We start from the raw sequence: 24,905 nt of genomic DNA on the forward strand, positions 1-24,905 counted from the left end.
CAGAAGCATAACGTTGCGCACTTCTGAAAACTTTGCTATTGCTCAGATATAGGTCAGGAGGAGGACAGAGCCTTATTTCTTAATACAGTTAACACAGAGAATTTTTAAAAACGGAATCTTTACTAGAGTTCTAAGTATTAAGAGTTTAATTTTTTAAAATTACTTACATATGTTAGAAATAGTTTAAAAATATATTTTCCTCCTTGTGGGCCTCATAAACACTGTCAAGCTTAGTTGGGAAATGTTATTTTTACAAAAAAATATTCTTACAAAATAAATTTTACATGGGTAATTTTCCACATCATTGAAGCTTTTCAAGCTTTTTTCCCTGAAAAATATTTATAATTAGATTCTGTAATTTCCACATGTATTAGCATTATTTTCATGGCTCAGAATTTCTTCAGGCTACTGAGATATAAAACTGTTGGTCTTTAAAATAAGAAGCACCAGATTTCTGTGTGTTTTGGACACCAGAGTATCTGCTGTTAATTTTTCTGGCTGTTAGCAGTTTTTTTTTTTTTTTTAAGTGGCAGCTATTAATACACCTCCATCTAACAGAGCTTCGTACCCTCATTTAATTTTTGTTTTTAATCATCTGTGGGCTGAGAAAACAGTCAAGCTTGTGAGAATTATGTATAACTTCAGAGCCCACTGTCTGAGTGAAGTGTGAGGATCTGCCACGTGAATAAAGGGCATGGATATCAACATCTATTTTGGTTGTTCCAAAGATTTCAGCCTGTTTTCTGGTTCTTGGCTATCTTTCAAAGGGTATAGATTGTCAAATAAATAATATGTTGCTATTTAACTTAAGAAGTTAAATAGGTATTTTTATCACTTTCATTATTCCAGAGAGGACAATTTGGAAGTTACTGGGAAGCAGATTTCAGTTAAGTAGAGATACAAATATTTTTAATTTCACAAAAGAGTATAGTGAATGGAACACTGTCCTGTGAGTCTGATCTCAGCTCTACGAATAACCATTTATCCACTTAAATCTTCTGGACATCAGTGTCTTCATGATCCCAGACCTACTTGTAGGAATCTGGGATTCTATGGCTCCATTTGCAGGGCTTTCATTGCTTGTAGCTCAAGCAGAGGCTTATTGAAGAGACGATTTCCCCATGGGTAGGAGGTTGGACCGAGTGACCTCTGAGGTGTATTCCCTTTTTAGCATGAATACTTCTGTGACTCACTTCTAGAAGATAGTTCACTGGTATCTATCAAGGTTAATTTTAAATACTCAAGGGCAATAATGGTTTAGTTGCTCCTACCTGTTTTGTTTCGGCTTTCCCATTTTCACGAGTCATGAGTTGAGAACGTCATTCTCAGAAGACGTTGTTTTCTCTTTCCTTTCCTCAGGCCTCAAATTGAAAGCTGTTAAAAGTTTATGAAATGGGACTTCCCTGGCGGTCCAGTGGTTAAGACTTCACCTTCCAGTGCAAGGGGTTTGGGTTCCATCCCTGGTCGGGGAGCTAAGATCCCACATGCCTCAGGGCCAAAAAACCAAAACATAAAACAGAAGCAATGTTGTAACAAATTCAATAAAGACTTTAAAAATGGTCCACATCAAAAAATCTTAAAAAAAAAACTTTACAAAATGAACTAAGGGAAAAGGAGGTTACAAATTGTCATATTAAGCTGGTTTTAAATTCTCTTTATAGCAACAATTGAGTCACTAAGAAAGAAGTTAATTAAAGGACAACTCCATGGCTTGCTGTTTCAGGTAAAAAGGAAACAAAAAGACCCAAACCTCTGTGATATGTGTTTACTGTTGGGAAGTTGTCCAGTTGGTGTAAGATTTTGAAGCGAAGTTATAATATATAATAATTTTAGTCATAAAATTAAACAATCAAGTTAGAAAAGATGCTCTGGTAGACTTTGTTTTCTTATGCACTGAAAGCATTTAGCAAAACAGGAGGGGAGAATTCACATGAGTGAGTGGCTCCTAATAACATCTTTCAGAGAGGAAGCATTTCAGAACTGTATCTATTAGCAAAGGCCAGTTTGCTAGTCTTAGGCACCTCCTTTCTGAGACTCTTGAGTGGGCTTTGATGGTTGCTGTCTCTTTTCTCTCCTATTTGAATTAAACTTTCAACTCCTTTCTGTCTGGATATCTCAAGATATCCATGGTACAGTTGAATGTATTTCTTTCCCTTTTGACACTTGGTGAATTTCTCCTTTCTGTTCATAAATGAAGAACATAAGGAACAGCAAGGTTGGCACTGGAGGGAGGGGGCTGGAGGAGGAAAGAGAGAAGGGTGATATTTGCATGTATCTGTTTCTAGGGCATAATGCAGGCACATCTGTTTAAGCAGAAAAAAAAATATTCATGTAGGAGATTAAGCTATGCAGAGTGCCTAAAAAGCCCCTTACAATAAGTTGAACTGGAAAAATCTCCATAATCATCTCAAGAACACCAATTTTCTATTATAATGTAACTGATAGACATGTATCTACCTCTTGGACAAAAGTCGCAATTTTATTGCTGTAAAATGTTCACAGACAGCATTTTCACTCTCTGAGTTATGTCTCCAACAAGCTTCTTTGGTCTCTGCTTGAAGATTTCAGTGACAAAGCCATTCAATTTCCTGTTCCTGATCTTTGGATTTCATTCCTAGAACAAGTAATGGGAAAAATGCTGTGAGAGGTTTACCATTACAAATTTGTTCCCTTAATGTAAAATACAAGATAAAGAACTAGTCAATTTTCTCCTTCTCAGGTAGCATCACAACTTAAATCTAATGTAGTTTGTATCTGTCACTCTCCCATCATTCTGTCTTTGAATGCACTCCACCATTTTTCTCATGACAGAGCTGTTTAGGTGAGGAATTTCCTCACTACGATCCCTTGTCCTGCACAGGTAGAATTCAACCTCTCTAGGAACAATTGGTGAGTTTAAGCTTTTTGAAGCAATATAAGTGCCAATTGTGAATCTACTACTATGGCAAAATAGAAAGTTAAGTCCAAGTTAGAATTCTAAGCTATACTGATTTTCCTGAGAGGGTATCAGACAAAGCAAGATACCTATTTTTTTCTTTATCATGTGCACACACACAATTTTGATAGGCCCTAGGAAATGGTACTGCTTAAAACTTTTTGATTATGGTGTCATGAAGAAGAATTATATAACTAAACTTGCCCCTCACTCATATTTCTTTCCTCAAAGACTTTGTTTATATGAAAGTGTTGATTATTGTAAATTGATGTTATCTTTCTGTTCAATTATTGAAGAGTGATTTTTAATAAGAATTACATTTTTACTTATAAGGTATGTACCTTTTGATCCAAAGCATGAAAACTTTGTTACTTGATGCCATGTATTTTCTTCTCAAACTCTCTTGCGGGAGAACAGTGATATTCTTTCTGATTTTGGAGATGAAGAGAGATTATGAAATATGTTACAGCCAGCCCTTTGGAAAGCTAATAGAACTTGATTTTCTGTTCAGAAGCAGTGTTGCCATAAACGATATAGTGGTCAAGAAGCAAGAATACATCAGCTACCCCTGACCTTCCGACATACATGCTGGTACACACATCTGCTGGGTAAGCATGGATAGACCCTTTCCTATACCCTGTCAGACGCAGCTGGGGGTGGGTTCTTCTTGAGAGGGAAAATAATTAATCACAATTATATAGCAAATGTTGAAAACTTAGATGTTTATTCCTGAATTCAGTCAGTCAACTTATATTTGACCACCTACTCTGTGCAAGGCACTATTTTATGTATACTAGAGAGTGAGTCCTAAAGTAGCTCACAGATTATTAAGGAAGTAAGACCTGGGTTCAGAGAAGGCTCTGTGGAAGAAATGGGTGTTGAACCAGGCATGGAAAGATGGGCTGCATTTGGAAAAGCAAAAAGCATGGGAAAAGTATTCCAACTGGGGAGAATGACATGAGGGGGAAAAAATGCAAAAGTTTTAAGTGTTTGGAGAAGAGTCCATGCTGGATACGTCACTGGATATAAGAGGGCTTGGGTCAGGATGGAGTAGAATTGAAGTTTGGAGCATGTTGTAGGTCACAGCATGGACTATTACTTAATGCCAGTCTAAGGAGAATGAACTTTATCTTAGGAAATGCTGAAAGTGGTGGCATCTCTCATCACAGCCTGGATGTGCTTGAAAGCAAAAGTTAATGGTTGCTTCCGAAATGACAAAAGAAACGGGATGATTATCAAAATAAATTTAAGAAGGAATAAAAAGCAAGTAGAGTGATTTGTGGATTGTTTCAACTAGAAGAGAGAAAACTGCTACCACTACTAACAAGTGGCCAGTTTGCATCAGACAGTAGATGAGTGCTTTACAGAGACGATTTTACGCACACTAACTCAGTGATACAACACTACTATGGCAACACTGAAGGAGCCCCCGCTATGTGCCAGGCACAGTTCTCTGCTCTCAAAACTGTATGTTTGGGCTTCCCTGGTGGTGCGGTGGTTGAGAATCCGCCTGCCGATGCAGGGGACACGGGTTCGTGCCCCGGTCCGGGAAGATCCCACATGCCGCAGAGCGGCTGGGCCCGTGAGCCATGGCCGCTGAGCCTGTGCGTCCGGAGCCTGCGCTCCGCAATGGGAGAGGCCACAACAGTGAGAGGCCCGCGTACCACAAAAAACAAAAAAAACCCTGTATGTTCACGTACCTGTTAATTCATTTAATCCTCACCATATCCCTGTGAGGTAGATGCTAATGTAATTCCCATTTTAAAGATAAGGAAGCAGGAACACTGAGTAATTTGCCTAAGGTCATGTGGCGCTTAAAAAATTATTTATTTATTTACTTTTGGCTGCATTGGGTCTTAGTTGTGGCACGCAGGATCTTTCGTTGCAGGGCGCGGGCACTTCATTTTGGCACGTGGGCTTCCCTTCAGTTGTGGCGCGTGGGCTCGGTAGTTGCGGTGCGCGGGCTTAGTTGCCCCGAGGCATGTGGGATCTTAGTTCCCCAAGTAGGGATAGAGAGTCCCCTGCATTGGAGGGTGAATTCTTAACCACTGGACCACCAGGGAAGTCCCCGTGTGGCACTTTATATGTAAGTAAACTGAGGCTCAGAGTTGGTTTAGTTATTTATCTGAGATCATACACCTGGTATGTGTCAGGGTCAGGATTTGAACTAAAAATTGTGATTAATTCCAAAGCCTATGTTTTTTCTATTAAATTCTGCTGCTTCCTATACTCAGAAAAACATAGCAAGACAGTTTCCTCAAAAAAAACATTGTCACCCTATTTCCTGCACTCTTCAGTGGTTTACAATTACAATGTCAAACTTTTTTTCTCTTTAGGAGTTGGTAAACTGTTTCTATAAAGGGCTGGATAGTAAATATTTGAGGTTTTGCAGGCTGTACGGTTTCTGCAGCAACTACTCAGCTTTGCTGTTGTAGCCCACAAGCAACCTTGGATGATACTGAATGAATGGGCATGTCTGTGTTCCAATAAAACTTTATTTACAAAAACAGGAGGCTGGCTGGATTTTGCCCCCTGGCAGCAGATTGTTGTTGACCCCTCTAGTTGCTTACTAGGTAAGGGTTTCTGTTTCCCCTCCTTCACCCCTACCCCCTGCTTAAAAAAAGAAATGACATTTCTACCCCTCATAACTAGGCATCAAAATTTAGGGGGTGGGGGGTTGTAATGTTAAAATGTTAATTGAATAGATAAAGAAGATGTGGTACATATATACAATGGAATATTACTCAGCCATAAAAAGGAATGAAATTGGGTCATTTGTTGAGACGTGGATGGATCTAGAGACTGTCATACAGAGTGAAGTAAGTCAGAAAGAGAAAAACAAATATTGTATATTAACGCATATATATGGAACCTAGAAAAATGGTACAGATGAACCGGTTTGCAGGGGAGAAATTGAGACTCAGATGTAGAGAACAAACGTATGGACACCAAGGGGGGAAAGTGGTGGGTGGTGGTGGTGGTGTGATGAATTGGGCGATTGGGATTGACATGTATACACTGATGTGTATAAAATGGATGACTAATAAGAACCTGCTGTGTAAAAAAATAAATACAATAAAATTCAAAAAAAATGTTAATTGAATTGAACTGACTTTTGTTTTTTCAGAAACTGTCTAATCTCCCAAGAGGATAAGAAATAGTATATATATATATATATAATTTGAACCATTAATTTCTATATTTATTCTTTTCTGTTCTACTGCAGATGCCTTGTATCTGGATAGTCTTACAGCAATTCCAAGACTAGAATTGACACCTTTCTCATGTGTAGCCAACCGAATCCATGCTTCATGTGAAAGGCCCAAACATGGAGAAATAGAGGATGGTGCTTTGGATGTGACTGGAAGGCACAAGTAAGTTAAAAGGGCAAGATACACGTGGCCTACTTTTCGTGGATGGCCTATTGCCTAAACTTTTAATCAGTAAAAGTTTCATATCTTGACACCGTGACATCTTTATTGTGGAATTTTTATTGTGTAACTTCTCTAACTTTCTGAAAATTGACAATTTTAACACAAAGATACCTTTATAGTTTTCTCTATAGCTCTTTTGAATTTCATGATACCCATTCTAAAGAGTAAAAGACAAATTAGGCTACTTAAAATGTTTCCCAGTTTTTAGGAATATACTATGTACTGCTAAGTTAACTCCTTCAGCTAGGTTTTGATCACCTTTCTATTGCTTCACACTCCAGGTGAACAAGTCTGTGGGGCTCTGTCCCCGTGTTTGCACATACCCTCTCCCAAAGCTCATCTGAGCTCACTCACCTTTCTAAGTACACAGACATTTCTTCTTCGGAAAAGTTCAGAAATGTTAGTGGAGTTTGTGAGCACTGTTCACCCCAATGAAATTTCCTTTCTGTATCGAGGGTCAGGAAGCAAGACTTTGAATTGCAAATACTTCATTCTCATTTGGGACTAGATTCTCTATGGTTATTAACCTCTCTCCCTGATGGAGCTTGGCGCTCTCTTTCATCATGTCTCAGTTGAGACATGAACTTAATTAGAAATTCGGTAAAATTGGGGCAGGGAAGGGGAACTATGTGATAGATTGATATCTGCTGAAATTTGCAGTTTTCCCACCTGTGTTAAGGAACTTTACTGTCTATTATTAGGTGTCCAGGCCCTACAGGTGGTCCCCACCCAGGAACAGATCTTTCAGGTTGCATCAGGATGAATAATGACCTAAGTATGGAAGTGAGTATTGGACTATATTTCAACTTCATTTTTAGCTCTACCATATCCTGACCCTCTTCTATGGTGTTTTTTTGTTTTGTTTTGTTTTGTTTTGAAGTATTATAGAGACTCTTATGGCAAGTACAAGTCTTATACCACGGAATTCAGATGCATGAGAAATGGCAACCTTTGATGGCATCTGGGGGGATTTCTGCCCCCTTTATAGTATAAACTCAAGGATATATAACCAAATGGAGATTTTGATGAAGTGTGCTGAACTTTTTGAAAGGCAGGCTGGTTTGGGACTTAAATTCACTATTGGCTATCAGGAGTCTCAGGTCTCATTGACTCTCTAAGAATCGAGGTCAAGGCTAGATAATCTTTGAGGTGCTTGTACTTTGCTGTACAAAGTAGGGCAATGCTCAAGGAGTACCCATTGCTGCAGTTAGGTGCTAATAGTACTTCTCTACCCAAGAAGAGACTACTAAGTAGCTGAGGGCACTTAGGCAAACACCCCAGGTTGTGGAGATGTGCCCGGAGCACTTTCCTCGGTCAGCCCTCTGAGCCTGAGAGAACACGATCTTCTCAATCAAATGGAGCAGACCATTCTGTTCCAGAATCTGGAAATCCATCACTCTTCCTTTTTTAAAAAAAGGTTTATTGTGATATAATTCTCCTACCAAACAATTCATCAATTTAAATTGTTCAATTAAATGTTTTTAAAAATATTCAGAGTTGTGCAGCCATCACCACAATCAACTTTAGGACATTTTGATCCCTTTAGACAGAAACCTCACACCTCTTAGCAGTCTATCCCTATCCGACACCCCACCCCACCCTAGGCAGCCACTAATCTGCTTTCTGCCTCTATAGACTGGCCTATTCTGGATATCTCATATAAATGGAATAATACAATATGGACCTCTTGTGACTGGCTTCTTTTCTTAGTATAATGTTTTCAAGATTCATCTGTGTTGTAGCATGTGCTTCATTACTCTTTATGACTGGATAATATTCCAGTGTATGAATTATACCACTTTTTGTTTATCTATTCACCACTGATAAGCACTTGGGTCGTTTCTACTTTTTGGCTACCATGAATAATGCCACTAAGAACATTAGTGTAAAACATTTTGTGGAAACATATGTTTTCAGTTCTTTGGGGTATATACTTAGGAGTAGAATTATTGCATCGTATGGTCACTCTCTGTTTAACACTTTGAGGAACTGCAAAACAGATTTTCAAAGCAGCTACACCATTTTACATTCCCACCAGTAGTGTATGAGGATTTCATTTTCTCCACATCCTTGTCAACACTTGTCTATCTCTTTTTAAATTAAATTAAATTTGATTTTGAAATTTCTATTTTATATTAGAGCATAGTTGATTAACAATGTTGTGTTAGTTTCAGGTGTACAGCAAAGTGATTCAGTTATATATATACATGTGTCTATTATTTTTTGTCTATCTTTTTGATTATAGGCATCTTAGTGGATGTAAAGTGGTATCTTGTTGTGGTTTTGATATGCATTTCCTTAATGACATATGATGTTGAGCATTTTTCATGTACTCGTTGGCCATATATGTATCTTCTTTAGAGATGTGTCTACCCAGATCTTTTGTCCATTTTAAAAAATGAGTTTTTAAAAAATTGATCTTTATGAGTTGTTCTTATTCTTTTAAGTTTATGTATCTCACATTTTTCCATTCCTTAGTACCCCATCCTATTGAATAGCTAAGAAAAGGAAAGACAAAGGAAATGAATCTATTTTGCTATTCCTTAGCAGTTCTTGTAAAGTTTTAATAAAGGAAGTTGAACTTGGAAGCTTACAGGATGTTTGGTTGTTAGTAATTTCCCTTTTATCTGGTACTGATTTCACCAAGAAAGGAGAAGGAACCAACAACAGTTGTGTACCAGGTACTTTGTAGGAAAACATTTCCACATGCCATGTTATTAATTCTCTCTACAACTTTGAATGGTAAGTATTCTCTGCTTCTACAGATGAGTAGAAGTAAGTAGTAAGTTGCAACTAGTAAGTAGCAAACCTGGGATTCAAATTCAAGTTTGTATAGCTTCAAAGATTAATCCCTTCTTACAACTCCTCTGAGAACACTGAATTTAGACGTTTCAATCATAATAACTACTCAGAGTTACCTTGAAAGTAGTTTTTTGGCTAAGAAATAAATGTGCTTCCTTTTGTATCTAAAAGGAGCCCCTAATCCACTCTCGTTAGGATATGTGACTGAATTATTTTGTCTCTACACCCATGGAGAAATAGGAGCGAACAGAGATCCCAAGACAAACTCCTGTTAAATGCTCCTGTGGAAATGTATAGATTCCCTGAAGGTTTTCCTGCTGCCTCCGTGCCATTTCTTCCATAGGCCCCAGGAACTAATCTGTCAGCTGCACTCTTTTTGGCTGTTCCCACCAATTTCCACCGTTTCCCCTTTCCTCTGCTCCACTGAGGAATCCGGACAGCCTGTTTACTCCCTCATGCCTGTCCCTTGAGTAAATCCCCACGTTCTACCCTTTCATGCCCCCCACCCACCTCTTAAACAAATAGAACTCTCTCTTTAGATAGTGCTTATCTATGCATTCTCACTCATAAGAATTAGGATGAAACATGAAATTAAAATTACAAAACATATAATCGGTGTTTGTCCCAGCGACCCATAAATCTTTGGCTTCAAACTCGTGGAATTTCATCACTCTTGAGGGCCTTCAAAACAAACAACCTGCCCTGGCATTCAAGCTCTTCTCGAATCTGGTTGCAACCTAACTTTCCATCCTTTCCCCATCCATGCCTTAGAGTTGTTCCTAAATGTCAGCCAAACCAGGTGGTCTGTATTGTTGGAATATGTGACACAAAGCTGTTTATGCTGTTTTCTCTGCACAGAACACTTCCACTTCTCCACTTGTCAAATTCTATTTGACTATCAAGGCCCATTCCAAAAACCAAGTGTCCCATAAAGCCTGTTGAGGTAGTGAGAAATGTTTACCGTCAAGCATCTCTAGTCCTTCTTGAGATGGAAATCATAATGGATTAGAAGTCGAGAGGTGAGGGTTTTCCCTGGTTCGACCTCTCTGCTACTATGGAAAAAGTCTTGTCATTCAGGCCTCATTTTCCTCATTTCTGAACTGTAGCACTCAGGAAAAAATAAGCTCACTCTTTTCTTTTAGACCCCAGTAACTCTGTGCTCCTCTTGTCTATATTTTGGTTACATTGTAGTTCTTTGTTTTCTTAACATGTTCCTATCAGATTATAAACTTGGTGTAGAGTGCCTTTGGCCATTAACCAATGTGCATCTAGCAACCTGAATAGATTTGGTGTACAGTAGCTGCTCTATTAATATTTGTTGAATGCCTGCATACTTACTTATTTTTGTACTCCCTCCAGGGTCTATTTAAAACATTGAGAGTGAGCACCTAGTGAACTTGTTGAATTGACAGTCTTGCCCTGTTGATTTCTGATGGGTGTTCCTGAGAACCTGAGGTTTATTTATTTTTATTCCTCTCCCATATTCACAGAGGAAGCTATATTCTAGCGTCTTTTTCAGAAAGCACAATAGGAGATAAGAGTGAACATCAGTATTCATAAGGGGATCTTTGGGTGACCAAAGGACTCTAGCAAGACTAATACCTCAAAAATAACGTGTCTTAGTAAAATAATTTGGGGTCCAGTTTGGGACATTCCTGGGGAGAACAGAGCTACTTTACTGACCCAGTGAAATCTATTTATTTGGGATATTTTACTGTAAAGAGGAAAAAAAGGAAATAAATTATTTCCAGTCTTCGTCTTTTAGAGACTCAAACTAAAATATTTATGAAAAAAATGTCTATGGTATCTGGGATATGCTTCAAAACAATGCTAAGGTAGGTTTAGTGGGTGACGGTATAGATGAAAGGAGATGGGCCATAGCTGTTGAATCTGCAGAATGGGTACACAAAGGGTAATTATTCTATCCTATCTACTTCTGTATTTATTTGAAATATTTCCCAGTAATGACCTAGAATTTTTAACCACATAGCATAGGCTTTGGAATTAAGCAGTTGTGGGTTTAAGCTGACTCTGTTACTTATTAGTTGTGTGAACTCGGACAAGTGGCCTAACCTCTTTCAGTATGTTTGTGTTGCCTTGTGAAACAGAGATATTATTGCAGAGTTCTTTTCAGGATTCAAATATGTATATTAAGCATATATATATATATACCTATATATATCTGCAACAGCTAAATTCTGGCCTAACCAGTCCATGGAAACAAACCAAGTAGGTCATATTTAGAGGAGAGACAAATCTCAGTGCTCTGTTTCCCCACTTGCTGATGAATAGGAAGGCCTTTTTAAAAAAAAAAAAAAAAATCATTTATTTATTTATGACTGTGTTGGGTCTTCATTTCTGTGCGAGGGCTTTCTCCAGGCGTGGCAAGCGGGGGCCACTCTTCATCGTGGTGGGCGGGCCTCTCGCTATCGCGGACTCTTGTTGCGGAGCACAGGCTCCAGACGCGCAGGCTCAGCAGGCCTAGCTGCTCCGCGGCACGTGGGATCCTCCCGGACCGGGGCTCGAACCCGTGTCCCCCGCATCGGCAGGTGGACTCTCCACCACTGCGCCACCAGGGAAGCCCAGGAAGGCCTTTTTGATTCATGGGGTCCCTTCTCAGCATTTCCAAGAATCTCTATACTGGTGCCTACCAGTATATCCCAAAGTCCTTCTGATCTCACCAACTTGTGGGTCCCAGGGAAGGACACGTAACCTCCTGAGAGATTGTTGGAGAAGGTAGTTGGTTTCACCACTCACATCTCTGCAGTCCTTTCTGTTTGTTGTCCACACTGACCACAGTCCCTGCCTGCTCCACGGTCGACCTCCTTGGAACGCTGTGTCTGGACCTTTGGTGATCTCCTCTTCCTGGTCGGTCGGGAGATGACTCTCACTTCTTGTTTCAGCACCTTCAGAGCTGGGTACCACTGTGGTGTTGGGTGGACTCCTTGTGATGCAGTTAAAATTATCCTCTACTTTTCAAGGCAAATAGATAATCCAGCAGGGCTGGCTAGTAGCACAGTCTCCCACTGAATCAAGGATTCCTGCTCCCTTCAATAGCTAGACCCAGCTGTTCATTCGGCCCAACTTTCTCAGTTCTTCCTCACTCTTGGCAATTTCTCTCTGGGGCTCAGTTGTCTCTCCTTATAATCTTTCTTTCCTTATTCACTGCTCCCACCATTGAGTCGGAAGAGCAACCAAAGGATTTCTGGGACTTTGCGAAACTGGACTTGTGATTAGGTACCTGTGTTTGTCCCCAAACACTCCAAGAATTAAGCAGCTTCATGAAAATTACATGACAGTGAAACTGATTCTCCCCTCTACCTACTCCAACCTCAGATTTGACCCCAGCAAGACACTTTATAACATATTTAAAGTACCTGGTTCATAGTAAACACTCAGAAAATAGCAACTGTAACTATCACCCAGAATCAGAATTATCAACAGTGTGAAGCTCAGAGGATACAGGTCAGAGGTTAGGAAGATGAATTTCTGTTTTCTCTTTGGCTGTTTAAAAAAATCACATACACTAAATAGTAAGTGTTTTGCCATCCCTTTGAGGTCTCCTTCATGTCATTACATGTTTTTGCCTAAGATATACTATCACTAGGAGAAGGTGATTTATGAGGCAAAGGACAGAATCAGTTTTAAAGTATCTCAGATTTTCTGGCCATTGTCTGTCCTGTTCTCTCAAGCTGTGCGTGGGTGCAGCTTTAATAAACTTGGAGAATAAATAACATTGACAGTTGCAAAACTGGGACATGTAGAAGTTGGGTGATAACTGTATTACAAATGAACCTCAAAGTGGTGGGTGTGTCCTGTGGATCTGAAGGTGTGGTGTCCTTTTAGTTAGAAATTGCAAAACAAACAAACAAACAAAACTTGTGAAGGAATTTCGTTTTATTTAGGTTATAACAGTTGTAATCTTTTGATGTTTAATTTTACATTCTTTTCTTTTTAGAATATTGAAACCAACTTCAAGTCAAGGGCTTTTTTTTTTTTTTTTTTTTGTGGTATGCGGGCCTCTCACTGCTGTGGCCTCTCCCGTTGCGGAGCACAGGCTCCGGACGCGCAGGCCTAGCGGCCATGACTCACGGGCTTAGTTGCTCCGCGGCATGTGGGATCTTCCCGGACCAGGGCACGAACCCGTGACCCCTGCATCGGCAGGCGGATTCTCAACCACTGCGCCACCAGGGAAGCCCAAGGGCTTTTTTTTTTTTAAGTTAGAATAAAATAAGTCTATGTAAGCTCCTTTTGTTCGGTTTTTCTTCTTTTCTCAGAAAATCATATTAGTTTATTTGAGTAACGTCAATTGTCTAAAATGGATCTAAAAGTAAAAATTACATCGGTAACATGAATCTTTATTAGTGGAAGGGTTTCTGATCATAAAAATCTATGGATGAAATAGCGCTTCATCTAGAAGAGTAACCCTGGGAGATTATCTAGGCCTGTTAATTGCCCTTACTAATATCTTAGAAGTTATTTCTTACTGTTCATATTTTCTATCTAAATATTAAAATAATACTGCTGTGTGTGTGTGTGAGAGAGAGAGAGAGAGAGAGAATATGTGTGTGTGCGTCCTGCATTTGCTGATCTAGCCCATGGGAGAATGTCTTGCTTTGTTCCATGAGTACCTTAGCTACCCCACCCTACGTTAGACTTTTACTCTCAAAAGCAAATGGGCAGGGCTTCCCTGGTGGCGCAGTGGTTGAGAGTCCGCCGGCCGATGCAGGGGACGTGGGTTCGTGCCCCGGTCCGGGAAGATCCCACATGCCGTGGAGCGGCTGGGCCCGTGAGCTATGGCCGCTGAGCCTGCGCGTCCGGAGCCTGTGCTCTGCAAAGGGCAAGGCCTCAACAGTGACAGGCCCGTGTACCGCAAAAAAAAAAAAAAAAAAAAGCAAAGGGGCTGGACCACGGATTTTCATGTAAATATTATGCAGGTTGATATTTGAATGGCTTGAACAGGAAGAACATGCTTCCTGCTCTATGCTGTCGGCATGTGTTAGACTCATTGACTTGAGCCAATCTTCTACATGCAGGTAAGTCTCTCTTCTGACATTTCTTTTTCTTGCTTTTAGTCAGTTTCTTGATTTTCCTTGGTTTTAAAATATATCCAGTAAATTATCTTTTTTATCATCTGCCCAGATCCTACAGTTGTTGTGTGTGTTAGGTTCTCCTGTGGGTTTAAATAGGGGTGGGGTGCCTTTTGAAACTGGAAGAAAAGAGCACAATTGTAGAAAGTTTTTGCTGAGTTATTTTTCACACCCCCTTCACAGGTACAGACACCCTGAGGGGCTTTCATTAACTATAACCCTAAATTTGGAAGAAAAAAATCTTCTTTTATCTGCTGCTTCTTGTAAGGAGGAAAAAAATTTTATACCAAATGTATGAAAATCTAGGATTGAGATATGTTGTATATTACATTGTTTTCTGATTAGTGAGATTTATAAAGATTAATGAATTGGGAATAATATCCAATAATATCCAATATCCTTGTAACAGAACAATGTAGTAATGTACAGCTACTAAATATTTGCCATTTCTCGAAAATCACATAATTGTTACTAATTTAATCAATAAATATTTTATGTTTACCAAAAGGTTTCACATATAAAAAAATAGGACAGGGCTTCCCTGGTAGCACAGTGGTTGAGAGTCCGCCTGCCGATGCAGGGAACGCGGGTTCGTGCCCCGGTCCGGGAGGATCCCACGTGCCGCAGCGCGGCTGGGCCCGTGTGCCATGGCCGCTGAGCCTGCGCGTCCGGAGCCTGTGCTCCGCAATGGGAGAGGCCACAACAGTGAGAGGCCCGCTTACCGCAAAAAAAAAAAAAAAAAAAAAAATAGGACAAAAGAAGTGCTTTACACAGACCATTATGGCAAATGAGATTCATTTCTAGTATAATGAAAGCAAACTGTATTTTTGCTATATTTATTATTTTGACTTTAAATAATAAACTTTTTTTAAAAAACAAAATTTACAGAAATAATGTGTTCCCTTTCCCCTAATACTAGAAATCAGTTTAATTGAATAGAAAATACCTGCATTCTCTTTCATACCTCTTAAATTCAAATACAGGTATTCATGACTCTGGTTGGTATAAGAAATATTTTTCTGACAAAATTAGCTTTTTAGTTAGTGCAATATAATTATTATATAAAATATATATTATTAATTATAGCATAGTAATAAGTGTTTTTTCAAGCCACACATAACAACAGATTTGTATGTTACGGAGGGTTAAATGGGCCTAATTTTTTTATTATTGAGGAATCAATCCTTGTTGACTTTTATGGAGGATACTTAATGAGACTGAAGAATGTTTAATTTTTTCCTATTTTTATAGCTTCATTTCTTACATATATTGGCAAATAGTTAAATAAGCATATACTAATTACTAGTGCAATCTATTTAAATATCTTAAGAATAGAACCAATATCATTTAACTACCTGTGAAGTATAAGGTATAATTTCTCTTCAAAATTTAATGCAAATATTACCCTACTCTGTTCTGTGCATGTTACTTTCCTCTGTGGAATGCTGCTTATAATTTATGAAGTATTTGTTTTACATATTTGTCTTTCTGACTGGCCTATGAGCTCCTCTGGGACAAGGAATGTGTTTTTGGTCTCTTCAACCTTTCTGTTTTGTGCCAGAAACAGCCTTTCATTGTTTCTGGCACAAACTGGGCCTTTGATGAAAGTTTTGACTTAAATGAAACTGATGTCACAAGAGGCTTCAGTTACATATAGTCTGACACAAAGGCATTTAAAACAGGGACAAAAGTGAAATAAAAGAGAAGATTGCCCAACATTTATATGTAGGAGGATTAGGTGTAAATTATTGCTGTGCAAGTTTGTGGAGTTTTCTAAACATTTGAGGGGGACATTTTAAAAGTATATATTCAAATCATCTACCAGTCTAAGACAATCATTGTGAAGTCTTTGCCTCTCCAATAGCCTTAGGGTATTTCAGAGACAGTTCTGTTTACAATGAAGAGGACACTGTATTTAGTCTGATGGTTTAGACTGTTTAGAGGCTGACACCACCATTGTGAATACTCCTGAGAAATTACTTTATTCATTGGTTTTACTTTCTTTACCTGAAATAAGTAAGTCTTTTTTTTTTTTTTTTCGTAAAACCCCCCGCATAAGGTTGTTGGGAGAATTAAATGAGATGATACGTAAAAGGGCTTTTGTGAATTTTAATGTGCTGAACAGATGTAAGCTGTTGTTTTTTGTATTGGATAAGTATACATTCAGCAAACTCTTGCTAAACCTTTATCTTTCTGTGACTATGGTCAGTATTATCTTGAGAGATTCTAAATACGGTGTATGATATACGGCATCCCTCCATTGGAACCTGTTGCTGGTTGTGCCAGCTAACAAGAAGCTGTGTGTTTGATTATGGAGTATTTAAATGTCTTCAGTTTTGCATTGTCTGTGCATATTTTGGATATGTCCAAGTGATTTCAGTTTTAATTTATTAAATTTTGATTTCTTTTCCTAAATAAACCAAATGATAATGACAATATACTTATTATTGAATAGAAAAACTTTTTATTAAAGAGGAACCTGTGTTGCCACTGTATTTTTTGAAAAAGAATAAGTGAACCTAATCTCCTGAAGTTCCCCCCAAATTAGGAACTCTTGATAAAGGTTAAGAAGCTCAAATGAGACTTTCAAATGTTTGCCCTGGAAGGCTGGGACCACAGTTTTGTTAAGTTCTTTTTGAGCCCCGAGTAAGAGGTGCTGACGTAGATGTAATCCCTCAGATCTTTGAGAATTGGATTAACTTTAAAATGTATCACATGTCTAGCTAGAAAATTGAGAACCATTTTTAAATCAACAGGCCAAAAGTTTTAAGTTGAGTAATATTTCCATAAATAGAAATGTTGTTTTATGCCCACCTAGAATGTTCTGTTTAAAGAAAACTTAAGTTCATGATATAAACTCTATCTGCCCTTTAAGTTTAGAATTTGTTTTGCCCAAGAATTTAAATTTTCTTTAAATATTGGACTTGTAAGTATACTTAAAATTGGATTTTTTTTTTGCAAGTGCAGCTTTGAGGAAGTATGTATATTAGTCTACCCTGTACCATCCCATTCCCATATCCTCTCCAAAAGAGCAAAGCAAATATGGGTTCATTTAAAACTGTATGAAAATGTTTGCTTAACACAACTTCTCTGGAATGGAAAATGTCAAATTGTTAAACTTGTTTCTCTCTCTTTCTTTTTTAATCTTAAGGAGAATGGTGTTGAACGCTTATATTCTGAGAGCCTGCCACAGTCCAGGTTTGCTTCTTTGTTTCTATGTATGACTTTTGATGCATATTCAGTTAATTTCTAAGAGAATTCTTTGGACCAGACACTCCAAAATACTTCTACTTTTTTGACAGGGAATATTCCACCCTACCATTTCCTGGACACACTTCATCCACAGGGAGTACTGTAACTTCAAGTGGTGAGTAGATTAGAAAAGATATAAAAATAGAGTGTTAGTATTATAACTGTAAGCTTGGATGTTCTGTGACCTGCTGAGGTGTGTGCAAATGAAAAGGACATAAGCAAATAATCCTTTTTTGCATAGTATTCATGCTGTTAGTTTCTTCCTGTTGATAGATTCTGGATCAGAAATTTTGCATATGGCTTCTGGTGTCATTGATTGTAAACCACCCTGTGAAAAAGAGGAGGATAAAAGATCAGCTTCTGCTGTGAAGAAGATCAAAGGTAAGCTGTTGACGGGTTCAAGAAGAGTTTCCATTCTAAAACACTAAGCAAACTTGGAAGCTAGTGGAGTAACTATCCTCAGTGGCTCAGTAATACTATTTTTTTTTTTTTTTTTTTGCGGTAAGCGGGCCTCTCACTGCTGTGGCCTCTCGCGCTGCGGAGCACAGGCTCCGGACGCGCAGGCTCAGCGGCCATGGCTCACGGGCCCAGCCGCTCCGCGGCATGTGGGATCCTCCCGGACCGGGGCACGAACCCGTGTCCCCTGCATCCGGCAGGCGGACTATCACCCACTGTGCCACCAGGGAAGCCCAGTAATACTATTTTATAAAAGAATTTTGAAGAAATAGTCTGGAGAAAAGAAGTCCAGAGGTGACCATGGCCTTCATATATGACAATGTTACCAACTTTTTTCCAATTCTGTATTTAAAATAAAAATTACAGTATATTTTAATGGGATTTAAATATTTCCTTATGGCCAAAATTGATTGGACACACCTGAGTCTCAGCTGTGACGCAGATGTGGAATCACCTACTTAGGAAATTCTCAGAATGCTAATTAGAATCTACTGGGTTAAAAGGATGGACCGATTAGTGATGGTCCACTCAGGAGGCAGATATTAACTAGATAACATGTTAGATCCTTTTCTGCCGTTGGAGTCTGAAAATAAAGTGCTTATTCTCAACTGTTCCCAGTGAGACATCACTACAGTTGACACTCATGGGAAACATAGGCTCCCATTCCAACCAAAAACACCGATCAAGGAAAATTCATCTCATGTTTAAATTGGACAATTAAATTTGAGATACAGGTGCTAAGTTAAAGGAGCTGTAAAATTGTAGAAATGGAATCCATTCCTTCAGTTGACTGAAGAATATCTTTATATTCTACCTCACACCAAATAAGAAAAATTTTAATTAAAGCTGCACCAGGATACTATTTTTTACCTGTCACGTAGACAAAGATAGCACACTGTTGGTAAGGTTTTTTTGGGGAAAAGAATTCTCATACACTGCTGCAGGGAATGTAAATTATTATAATTAGTATGGAGAGGAATTTGACAATATCTACCCAAAATTTAAATGTATGTATGCCATGATAAAACAATTTGGTTTCTGGGACTTTATCCTGTAGATCCATGTACATATATACTATATGACATATATGGAAGTTTATTTACTGCAGCATTGTTTGTCACAACAAAATATTGGAAACAAGTTAACTATCAGTAGAAGACTAACATATTTTTGGCATATCCATGTAATGGAATACTAGTATACATCTGTAAAACATATATAAGGAAACTTTTTCTTGGAAGGATATCAAAGAACTATTTTGGGGTGGGGGGAATGCCAAAGTACAAAACATTCTGTATTGCATGTAAAAATTTGTGGAAAAAAAATAGAAAAAAGTTTTTGTGTATATATAAAATATCTCTGCAAGGCTAGACAAAAATTTGTAACATTGTCTATGAGGAGGTAAAGTAGGTTTCTGGCAGGCGTGATGGGAGGGAAAATTTTCACTGGAAAACAATTTTACACTTTTTCATTTATGGGCCACATGAATCTACTATCTGTTTTAATATATTTTTTTAAAGAACTAAAATAAAATTTCCATAGGGAAAAAATTTTATATCCCTGAAGAAAGGGATTACCATTTTGCTCTTATTTCCATGTAAATTAAAAAAAATCTAATACATCCTTTAACTATTCTGTTTCTGTTTACTTAAAAAGAAAGAAACAAAATCTGACTATAGCCTCTGACCTTTGCGCCTGCACTGAACTAAAGTCAGGACAATGGGTCATGTGAAGAGGAAAATCATCATCAAGTACATTACAATACAAATAAACAAAGGGAAATTACAGAAAGGAATGGCATAAATTAAAAGTGCATCTTTTCTTAGTTTGATTACATTTTATTTAGAAAGATACTGTGTTTTGGAAGGATATACTTTGTTATCAGCCTTGCATATATAATTGTTAAAAAACCTGTTTGTCAATCTATTAAAAAAAGCTACTAAGTTACTAATTGTTCATCCTTCTTTCATTCAGTTTCTGTAATTATACTAGTGATGTGTTTGACATTTAAAGTTTTTTAGTACAAAATTTGTCTCACGTGTTAAGCACTTTGCCACTTACTAGTCCGCCCGCATTGCCACCCTCACTATTCCTTCCTCTTTTACTTATTACTGCTCCCCCTCCCCCCAACACTGTTGATGTGTTTCCTCCTTCTTATAGGTGGAAGTCCAGCTCCTGAAAACATTGCACTCCAAGGCTCTGTGACTGAAGAAAAAATCATGTCAAATCAGGTAAGGAAATATATGCATGTTAACAGTAAAAGTAATGATATGTTGCAATGATATTTAGAACTGTCCCTTTAAGTTTGCAAAGTACTCTTAAAAGCACTATTGCATTTTATCCTTTCAAAATATTATGAGGTTAATAGAATTTAATTATACTAATATTGTATAGATGAAGAAGTTGAGTCCAAACCATCCAGGGTCACTCAGTAGACTCAGGTAGGACCTCCTGACTCCACACTGATTTTTCTTTCATTCATTCATGCATTCATTCACTCATTTATTCATCAAAGGTCTGCTGGAAACAAGCTAAATATCTGTCTGTAGAGTACTCTTAAATAAATGAAGGCATTAATAAATAAGGCTAAACAAAACAGTGATATCTATCTTAAAGATGTGTTGTAATTAGTGGAAGAAACATACAGTTACTCAGTAATTAGACTGGTCAGCGATATGAAAGAGAAATGATTGGGCTGAGAGGACAGAAGAGGTGTCATGGAGGAGGTATCTAGTGAGTGGTATCGAATGTTATACAGGTACATGGCAAACTGCTATAAAACATTATAAGGATGAATATTTAAATGTTTATAGAAAAAGAATTAAATTCCTTTCCTAAAAGGGAAGGCATATCGCCACTGGTATGAATTTATAATTATTTGAAGGGTAACTTACAGACTATGGGCAATTCTACGTTCCTTCAAGGATCTTATTTATACATCAGTCCCTCTCTGTATTCTATGTGCGGAGGTGTGTGTCTGTGTGTCTGTGTGTGTGTATTATTATTGTTTTGCCCTCAGTGTATAAACATTCTTTTAGTTAGACCTATTTGATTATAAGAAACAGAGACTCATGCAACTAACTCAGGTTAAGAGAAGGTTGTGGCATGTATACATTGGAGGTCAAAAGGTAGATAAAAATTTTATACTATTCTTGTCTGAAGGGAGTGGAGTAATTGGATATGTGATTTGGGATAATTCTTTGTAGTGTAAAGTATGTATAAAGTGTAGTGTTGGCTAGCCCACATGCCGAAAGTGGTTGCCCCTTATAAAAAATGGACAGAGGAAAATTCAAGTACTCTAGTCTTTCCTAGCTCATCTCAAAAATAAATAAATAAACAAAAAATCTTTTAAAAATAATGGATTAGAAAATGTCGTAATGGAGGTGGAAAATTGGTTAGAATGCTATAGTAATAATTCAGGCAAGAAATGAAGATAGTATGAATTTAGTGATGATGGAAAAAATGAGACTATTTTGAGAGGTACTTGGGGTGTAGCATTCACAGTACATGATAACTGATAATCAGAGGTCTGGGAAAAGGTCAATACCCAGGTTTATGGCCTAACCTACAGAATGAATAGAATAACATGAGAGTAGGAGGGAGTAAGAAGAATTTGTGGGGTAAATTTAATTTAATTTGAGATAAGTCAAGTTTCAGGTTGATATGAGGCATCATTAATACCCTGTAAGGAGATTTTATAGATAACTATATACCCATATTCATAAGCTCACCCATGGGACTTTCAGGGGCAGACGCATATTTGTGAGTTATCAGCAAAGAACCAAGCAGGTGGATGAGATTCCCCAAGGAAGGAGGGCAGGCAGAGAGAGAGCACAGAGGATAGTGGACTCTTGATGATCCCATTGCCTAATAAGAGAAGGCAGTGGTGGAGGAGACCAAGAAGGAGCTTTGTAGTGATGGGGGGACATCAGGAGAGGGGAACCGAGGGATGAAGAAACTTCAAGGGCTTCCCTGGTGGCGCAGTGGTTGAGAATCCGCCTGCCGATGCAGGGGACACGGGTTTGTGCCCCGGTCCGGGAGGACCCCACGTGCCACGGAGCGGCTGGGCCCGTGAGCCATGGCCGCTGAGCCTGCGCGTCCGGAGCCTGTGCTCCGCAACGGGAGAGGCTACAACAGTGAGAGGCCCGCGTACCGCAAAAAAAAAAAAAAAAAAAGAAACTTCAAGAAGGAGAGGATTATAGATCGAGGTCACGTCAGATAAAGGCTGAAAATCATCCATTGGATTTGGCAGTAGGGAGTTCACTGATAACTGGGGAAGGCAGTTTCCTTGGAGCCTTAGGTGCAGGGACAGAGTAGTTCACTGATCACAGATGGGAGATGAGGAACTAGAAACAGCAACTGTGGACAACTCTTCCCAGAAGAAGTGTAACCAGGAAGCGCAGGGGAGGAAGAAAATGCCATAGCCGGAAGATGTCACGGGGTTGAGGGGGGATTAAAACAACTTGAGTATGTACATATCGATAAGGATGATCCAGTGTTTTACCTGTATTCTTTCATTTGTTACAGTTGTCCAAAAATTACATGACATGGTATCAAGGGCCCTACCAAGGAAATTTGTCTTGGCCTTATTTTTGATGGAAAATTTCTGAGAATGTTGAATAATAATTATCCTAAAATAATTGTATGCCTATAGCTTCTCCTTTAGATTTCCCCAGGCAGTATAGTGCAACTCTCCTATTATGGATACATTTGTAGGACAGTTGGTCAGTGACCTTAAAATATATTCAGGTGGAGTAGAAGCCAAACATAGCACAATCTTAGCAGCTATTTTGCCATAATTTCCCCAACCATCCATCTGGAAAGCTGCGTGTGATAATCCTAGATCACCCCCACCTCTTCATCCACTCGGTCCTATCTCTCCCTCAAGCTCCAGCTTGTTCCTTGTCTGCAGAGACTTTCCATGCTTCTTAAGCCATGGTGTTGCTCTCTTCCTTTTGCAAAGCACATATTTATCTATCTCTCATTTACTTGGCAGTTAATCCTAGTTTGCTTTGAAGTAACTTGTATCATGATTGCAGCTTTTCATGTACTTCTGTTCTTTATGCCTCAGCTAGATTAGAAACCCCCTTGGAGTCGGTCCTCTTTTCTTCTGAATGCCTAGCACAGTTCTTTGCATACTGTAGAGTGCTTTTTTGAACAGGGTAGGTAGGAGAGGACAGGAAGTCGAGAAATGATTGGTTATGAAGGATTTCCACTCTGTGTTCAGCAATAAAATCTCTTTATGATTTTAGGAAGCCAAAGGGGAACCAGAAACAATAAATGAGCACAGAAAAGAATGTGTGGCAGGAGGTAAGGAATGTTCTTTTCCAACCCCCACGTGAACTTTTATTCCCTGCTGGTATGTTTTATGGGTGAAATCTTTCTGAGTAAAGATATGGCATCTACAACTCGTCATCTCTAGATAAAATCAGCCAAATAGAACTGATTTTGATTCAACTTGTAGCATTTTCAAAAGGCCATATTTATGTTGCACTGCCTGTTAAGCCCAGAGGTCTTGTAATACCTTGTGCCCTATTGTGAACTAAGAACCATGCCAATGTTGGTAGCAAATCCTAAGCTCTACTCTGAGATTTTTTTATTGTTCCGTCTAAAAGCAAATAAGCCAGTATTTGAAGAATGAGTGCTATTATGCTTCTCTCACCATCTTCCTTCTGTTAGGATGGAATAGTGAATAGAGTTCTGGCTTTGGAGTCACTCACTGTATGCTTGGTCACTCTCTTACTTGCTGTGACTTTGGCAAGCTATTTAACCTTGAGTCTTAATTTCTTCATCTGCAAAGTGGAAATGATGAGTAAAAAAAAAAGAAAGTACCCTTTATGAAATATAGACTGTACTAAGTACTAGGCTAAATTCTCTATATGCATAGTTTTATTTAGTTCTCCCCAATACCTGTGTGAGCTAGGTAAGCTGCAATTCAGTTTCCTAGGCTATAAACTGTAAATAAGAACGGTACCCACTACAGAAGGTTGGCTGTGAGGATTGAAGAAATTATGTAACAAGCATTTAGAAAAGTGCCTGATAAAAGTTCTCATAAAAGTTAGCTACTATAGAAAAATCATCCTTATTTTGTAGATTGTTTGATGAAGTTGTGACTTGTTCCAGGTCACTTAGTTTTAAGGATCCAAGTGTCGACTGAAAAAAATGCACAACCTAAAAGTTGAGAATTATGTTTTATCTGCAGATTTACTAAGGACTTAAGCCTGGGATATAGCCTCTCAGATAGCTCTGAGGGACTGTTCCAAAGAGGTAAGGGAAGAGACAGGACATACAGGAGATTTTACAAAACAAAACGAAACAAAAAGCCACCAGGTAGTCCAACATCAAAAGATAACTGCTGGGCTTCCCTGGTGGTGCAGTGGTTGCGAGTCCGCCTGCCGATGCAGGGGACACAGGTTCGTGCCCCGGTCCAGGAAGATCCCACATGTCGCGGAGCGGCTGGGCCCGTGAGCCATGGCCGCTGAGCCTGCGCGTCCGGAGCCTGTGCTCCGCAACGGGAGAGGCCACAACAGTGAGAGGCCCGCGTACCACAAAAAAAAAAAAAAAAAAAAAAGATAACTGCTAATTATAAAAAAACCCAGACATCTCAAGTTAATGAATTTAGCCCTTTTCTATGTATGGGAAGATGCAAGAGTCTGGGCTTATTGAAATCATTCCTTTGATATATAGGGACAGCATCCTGCTTTTCTCCATCTTAAATCCCCTCAGGGTGCACCGCAGCTACGCAGCTACGGTGGCTGATGGCTTGATGACCACAACATCATTTCTTTACTGAACTGCAGGCCACATACTTTGTCCACAAAAGCTAGGATTTAAACCAGATCTTTTCAACTCTATACTTAATGCTCTTAATAACTATTATTGTCTTCTTTGTGAAGTAGTCATGAAGAGTATCATTAATATGTATAAAGAGCTTTG

At 38.7% G+C, this 24,905-nt stretch overlaps 1 protein-coding gene across 1 annotated transcript in view; it reads left to right on the plus strand.

The window, feature by feature from the left end:
- IRAG2 (inositol 1,4,5-triphosphate receptor associated 2) overlaps nucleotides 1-24,905 on the plus strand; it is a 93,375-nt gene that overhangs the window by 45,919 nt on the left and 22,551 nt on the right. Inside the window, 10 exon segments of the mRNA XM_059080121.2 lie at nucleotides 1,662-1,723; nucleotides 2,812-2,889; nucleotides 3,447-3,543; nucleotides 6,162-6,309; nucleotides 7,071-7,152; nucleotides 17,413-17,459; nucleotides 17,564-17,628; nucleotides 17,787-17,894; nucleotides 20,130-20,200; nucleotides 23,222-23,279. Of these exon segments, the coding sequence (XP_058936104.1) occupies nucleotides 1,662-1,723; nucleotides 2,812-2,889; nucleotides 3,447-3,543; nucleotides 6,162-6,309; nucleotides 7,071-7,152; nucleotides 17,413-17,459; nucleotides 17,564-17,628; nucleotides 17,787-17,894; nucleotides 20,130-20,200; nucleotides 23,222-23,279 (816 nt within the window).

The sequence above is a fragment of the Kogia breviceps genome, chromosome 12, assembly GCF_026419965.1.
Source record: "Kogia breviceps isolate mKogBre1 chromosome 12, mKogBre1 haplotype 1, whole genome shotgun sequence".
NCBI classification, from domain to species: Eukaryota; Metazoa; Chordata; class Mammalia; order Artiodactyla; family Physeteridae; genus Kogia; species Kogia breviceps.